This window comes from Trachymyrmex cornetzi, unplaced genomic scaffold (assembly GCF_001594075.2).
Source record: "Trachymyrmex cornetzi isolate Tcor2-1 unplaced genomic scaffold, Tcor1.1 scaffold270, whole genome shotgun sequence".
In the NCBI taxonomy this organism is placed as follows: Eukaryota; Metazoa; Arthropoda; class Insecta; order Hymenoptera; family Formicidae; genus Trachymyrmex; species Trachymyrmex cornetzi.
This window is the reverse complement of record NW_017297377.1, coordinates 1,337,464-1,343,909: the sequence shown is the minus strand read 5'-3', so window position 1 is coordinate 1,343,909 and position 6,446 is coordinate 1,337,464. Positions and strand designations below refer to the sequence as shown.

The 6,446-nt window shown below is 34.1% G+C and overlaps 1 protein-coding gene across 1 annotated transcript in view; it reads right to left on the bottom strand.

Annotated features, from left to right (window-relative positions):
• LOC108761854 (uncharacterized) overlaps positions 1-6,446 on the bottom strand; it is a 15,571-nt gene that overhangs the window by 2,638 nt on the left and 6,487 nt on the right. The window contains exons 2-4 of the mRNA XM_018508614.1: positions 1,875-2,053; positions 1,107-1,780; positions 941-1,043 (exon numbers count right to left, since the gene is read on the bottom strand). Of these exons, the coding sequence (XP_018364116.1) occupies positions 941-1,043; positions 1,107-1,780; positions 1,875-2,053 (956 nt within the window). The remainder of the gene's footprint in view (positions 1-940; positions 1,044-1,106; positions 1,781-1,874; positions 2,054-6,446) is intronic.

The window sequence follows — 6,446 nt, the reverse complement described above, 5'->3', positions numbered from 1 at the left end:
TTTTTTTTAAATCGACGACCAACAATCACAGCGGACGGGCCTAGAGGCTTCTCTAGTCTCAAGCGCATTGTAAAAAATTGTGTAAAATTGCAACTATTACGCTGGATAATTTTGAGATCCACTATAATAGTTGTAAACGTCCACACGTTTATAAATATGCAATATGCAAATAAAAATAATTTCTTGGTTTGGAGCTAAGCAGATTGTGGAAGTACAATTACAATGTGTACGTGTAGCTACAGGAACAATAATATGACAATACATTTCGCACTATATATTATTATACATTTAACAATACATTATGTAGTCCCACAGAAACGCGCGCCGAAAAATTTTCGGTCTTGAAACGCTAACTCTATTAAACTACCGCAGTAATATCATGAGTTAAATTAACTGGCTTCGGTAGTCTAAAGGCTTAGGACGCTCGCATAATAAAAACAAATTTACATAATTTTTGTGGAATTACATAATTTCTGTAAAATTGCATGATTTTTTATATTTACAGAACTAATCATGTAATTTATTTTACATTTATTATATGTATAAATTTGCGAAGTTTTTTTACAGTGTAAGCTTGTGTCGTATCATGTCCAATCATGTGCAAAGTAACGATAAAAGTAACTGTAAAATTTGTTACCGTTACCAAAAAAATGTAACTTCGTTACCGTTACAGTTACCAAAGAAAAAAAGTAACGCAGTTACTAGTAAAGTTACCAAAAAAGTAACTTGTAACTGTAACTTCGTTACAAGTAACGAGTTACTTCCATTCTCTGATTTTAAGACAGTGTCTTATGAGTTAAGTTTTATGTCTTTAGTAACGCACAAGAACTGCCTTATGACGTATGCCTTAAAGATTAGCATCTTAAGATATTACTTGAGACATTACTCAAAACGACTTTATAATAAGAACGGACTATGAATACCAGCTAATGTTACCTACGGAGTATTCGAAGAGTATAATTTCCCGACTGTACGCAAGCTACTACTTCAGCCAGAACATGATTAGACACCTGAGGCGTGTAATCTGTACCAATCTTTAAAGTCTGAAACTTAATACTGTTTAGAAAAAAAGTAGTTAATTTTAAAATATAATATGAGATACATACTTTGAAAGCAATAATATCATTAACTTGCGGTTTTCTAGTCATTATTGGAACCTTTTCTAGATCAGCATATAAATTTTTATAACTTTGTATTTCCTTCTTAGATTCTTTATTACATAAATTTTTTTCTGTACTATCTTCCATAATTTTGTTTAAATTTTTGCTTGTTGTCTCATCATTTAATACATTTTCCGTTTTAACTTCGTTTTTTAATTTTTTATTTATAAAGGTTATTGGCGTTGAGCTTTGTCCTAATGCTAAAAGTGTAGAAAGATCTCTAGAAGACGATGTTTCGTTTAAGTAAGAATGATTTCTAGATGCTTCTTGTACTGCTATTTGTCTTGCAATATTATGTTCATCATTTTCTATATTATCAAATCGTATATGTTTTCCCGGTGGAATAATATAGGAATCTATTATTTTTGGTTTCTTTAACTTTAACTCTTTTGATATGTTTTCTTCAATTCTATCAGAAGGCGATACAATAAACTGAGATCGATTTTTTGATTTTCGTTTTCGCACTCTTTTCCTTTTTGTAATAGATACAATTGAATCTATATCATTATTATAATTCTCTGTTAAATTATCTGTAGTTTTAGAATCTGTATCCCCTTCACTACAATTAACTACCGTATCACTGATTACACTATAGAATGTCATATCTTTTGTGGTATTATCTGAAATGAGAACAATTAATCGTATTATAAAACAAAAATTTCATTTTTTCTTCATTTATTTTTACATAGTACAGCATAAATAAAATGAATTAACTTATTGAAGTTGGTTGTATATTATTCAAGGTATCGTTAAATGTATTTTGTGCAACTATTTCCTGTTTTCCTGTTTTAATACTTGTTACTGTATGCAGGGCCTGCTTATCAAATATAGAAACATGGTTAGTTTCTACAACAGCCAGAGCTTCGTTATTTATTCCAGATCCAGGAACTACTCTGTAATTTATCAGATTATTAATAAAACTACATATAATTAATTTAATCAAACGCTGTCATGCATCGTCTAAAATATGCAGAGTAAGCTTGGTGTAAGGCTGATGTCACATTCAGCGGTTCATATGGCAGCGGAACAAAATTTAACCAATCGTAAAGTACTAATAGAAACAGATATCATACAGAAAATATAAAAGTACTTCGTGATTGGTTGAATTTTGTTCTGCTGTTGCATGAACCGCTCAATGTAAAGGCCCGTCTACAATACACGGAGTAAGAAGTAAGAGTAAGAAATTGACCAATCACAGTCGAATGTGAGAAGAATAATCGACTGTGATTGGTCAATTTCTTACTCTTACTTCTTACTTCGTGTATTGTAGACGACGCTTAACATCAGCCTTAGAAATAAGAGTAAGAAATTGACCAATCACAATCGAATATGAGAAGCATAATCGATGATTGGTCAATTTCATACTCTTATTTCTTAAGATAAATTTTCACGAGCTGCTCAAACCGGCTGTTTCTGCGACAAAAAGGATCACATGGTCAAAATTGACAAATATCAAACGTCCATTTTGATCATGTGATCCTTCTTGTCGCTGAAACAGCCGGTTAGAACAGCACGTGAAAATTTACCTTTGCACCAAGCTTATCCTGCATGTTGTAGGCGACAAATTATAAATCTAATGCGTCGTCCACAATATGCGAAGTAAATTTGGTAAAAAGAGTAAAAAAATTGACCTATGGCCGGTATTCATAGTCGGTTCTTATTTCAAGACCGTCTTAAGTAATGTCTTAAGTCGCTAATGCGGCCTTCTGATTGGTTCATGACATCTTAAGACTGTACTTAAGACGGTCTTAAATATAAGATCGGACTATGAATACCGGCCTAAGTAATGTCTTAAGACGCTAATGCAGCCCTCTGATTGGTTCGTGACTTCTTAAGATCGTATTTAAGACGGTCTTGAATATAAGATCAGGGGATCGATTCTGTAATTGATCGATCTTGAAACGAGGTAAAAATTACAAAAGTGAACAAATTTAGGTGTCGACCAATAAAATTATCAGTATTCTAGTAAATTCGCTCACTTTTGTAATTTTCACTTCGTTTCAAGATACAAAATCGATACCCAGGGCCCCTATTCTTGAAAAGTATCGGGAAGGCTCCGATTGCACACATTGCATGTTGCATACATGCGTCGCTAATTGGCCAATTTAAAAATAAAATATTCTCATTGGTAAAGCAGTGAAAAATTATTAGGCACCAGCTGATATGAGTGGTGTGTGCAATCGGGATTGTAGGCAAACGGAATCCTCCCAAAGTATCGCATACAAAAAACTAGGGAAATACTATAGTATATGTGACATATATTATAGTATTTCCCTAATTTTTCGTATGCGATACTTTTCAAGAATAGGGGCTTTGACTATGAATACTGGTCTTATGCTGGATTCACACTGCATCCGATTTGCGTCGTACAACACTCTTCAACCAATCAGAAAACAGGATTCCGATGGATTTTGCTTTGTATCATCGGAATCCTGTTTTCTGATTGGTTGCAGAGCGTCGTACGTAAATCGGATGCAGTGTGAATCCAGCATTAGGCCAGTATTCATAGTCAGATCTTATATTCAAGATCGTCTTAAGTACGGTCTTAAGAAGTCATGAACCAATCAGAAGGCTGCATTAGCGTCTTAAGATATTACTTAAGACGCTCTTGAAATAAGACTCGACTATGAATACCGGCCTTACTCTTATTTCTTATCTGCGCGCGCAAGGGAGGGAGAGAGAAGCTGAAGAGATGGGAGAGGAATCCTCCGCTAAATACGCATATATGTACACTCGCGGACAGGAATGCCTTTACATATTCAAGATGGATGCGTTACAATTTGTATACGGTTCGACAGTGTTCCGAAACGCATCCATCTTGAATGTGTAAAGACATTCCTGTCCGCGAGTGTACAGAATGATTGCAACACTTTTTTCAATAAGCGATTAATTTTTAAGCTGGAAACACAATAGACACAGGCAATAAGCACAGGCAACGAACCGTCCAATCAGAGCTTTGAGGTATAAGTTCGATATTATGGTGTCGGTCGTTTATTCTACCTGCTAAAGTCACTAGATTAACAAAGTACCGCGAACTGCCGTTTTGGCTCCATGACGCACGGTTATTCAAAATTTCAACCTCTTTCTCTGCGGTTTTTGCAATTTTCAACACAGCAACCGGGCACTTTCGATAATAATAGAATTAGTTTGTTCTTTTTCCCTTCGGGCCCTTGTATGGATTTCCGACCTTTTAAGAGCCACTTTCACAATCAGCCTAGTAACTGTAATGAAATAGAAAGAGATAGAAATAGTTCTATCTCTTTCTATTTCATTACAGTTACTAGGCTGGTTAAGTAAACCGACGATGGTGAAAGTGGCCCCAACAGAATCAGATTAGGGGTGTGTTCCGAGTCAGGGTGGAGTCCCATGAAGCGTGTTTGCCGCGTATCGCGTAACCGCGTAACCAATCAATAATCAGTAAAACGCGAAACCACAACAGCGGATCGCTTCTGATTGGTTACGCGGTTACGCGATACGCGGTAAATACACCTCATGGGACTCCAGCCTCACGCATGAAGCGCGTAGACCGCACAGAAAATCGTTCCAAATTAGCTATTGCGCGCTTCGAAAGTGCTACGAATTCCCCAGATTGTACTAACCGTACTGAATTCTTAGCACTCCTCCCAGCGCATTGACTGCTTCTCTTTTGACTTGAGGCAGTTGATGCGTCTAATGCATTCATGCAGTCTATGCGCTTCATGAGTAATTCGAAATGAATATTCGTGATACTGTGGCTCTTAAATGGATCGGAAATCTTTCTAAGAACTCTTATAAAAAGAAGAACATTGTATTATAGCGAAAAAGAAGTCGGAACAAATAACCTGAAACTTTGAAAATTGTTTATTTTATATTTTAATTAATTTTTATTTTATGTTAATTAATTACGAGTTTTTAAATTTAAAAGTCAATCTTTTCAAAATTTAATGTTACCCCGGTTACGTTATTATATTAAATACTTTTAACTAACAATTACAAATGTGTTATAAAATAATATAATATATTATATATATAATAACAATATAATGTAATAGTAATATAATATTATACACAGAGTGAGTCATTTTAATCGAACCAAACAAATATCTCGTAAAATATAGAAGATATGGAAAAATATTTCAGACAAAAGTTGTATGGTTTAGAACAGGACATAAGATAGAACCGTTGATTTGACTTTAGATAGTCGTTTGAAAGTTACGTGAAGGTCACCTTCAATTTCTTAACTGGAAACCCCTATTTTTCATTGCTCATTCTTGTAGCTTACCTCGAGAGCTTTCCAAAACACTACATCAAATATTTTTTCATTAAGTATTTCTCAAGTTATAAGGTTCGAATGTACTGCCAGCATTAACATTACCCAAGGTATCCGACAAGTAAAACCTCTTGAATGTTATTCAAAATGACTCGGATAACATTTATCAAGATCAAGGCCATTGAAGGTTGTACCTCTTTTTTCATTTTTACGTAGAATTATGTAATTTTTAAAGCAAAAATGAAAATAAGAGGAGCAATCTCCAATGACCTTGACCTTGAAAAATGTTATCCAAGTCATGATTCTGAACAACATTCAAAAGGTTTTACTCGTCGGATACCTTGGGTAATGTTAATGCCGGCAGTATACTGTAACATTCAAGTCTCATAACTTGAGAAGTGCTTAATGAAAAAATATTTGATTTAATGTTTTGGAAAGCACTCGAGGTAAGCTACAAGAATGAGCAATGAAAAATGGGGATTTCCATTTAAGAAATTGAAGATGACCTTCACGTGACTTTCAAACGACTATCCAAGGTCAAACCAATGGTTCCATCTTATGTTCCCCAATAAACCATACAACTTTTGTCTGAAACATTTTTTCGTATCTTCCATATTTATCGAGATATTTGCCTGATTCGATTAAAACGACTCACCCTGTATTATATACAGGGTGTTCCCAACTTTTTTACCAATCACTTTTATGTAGATAGAGCGGACTAAACTGAGTCGAAAAGTCCTCTACCATTTTGCAATTTTCACAGCAGTTAACAAGATATTAATTACTAAAAATTGCCAAATATTAGTCTTGAATAATTTTTTACTCAAATACCATGAACTTTATAGAAAAGCCGCAAAAGACAAAAATCATTTATTTTCTTCTCATAAAGTTCTGAGAATTTTTTCAGAATTGTTTAAGAATTTTTTAATACCGTATTTTCTCATGTTGGTAAAAATAAGAAAATGCACTACTAAAAAATTAATAAAAAATTCTGAAAACATTCTCAGAACTTTATGAGATGATTTTTGTCTCTTGCA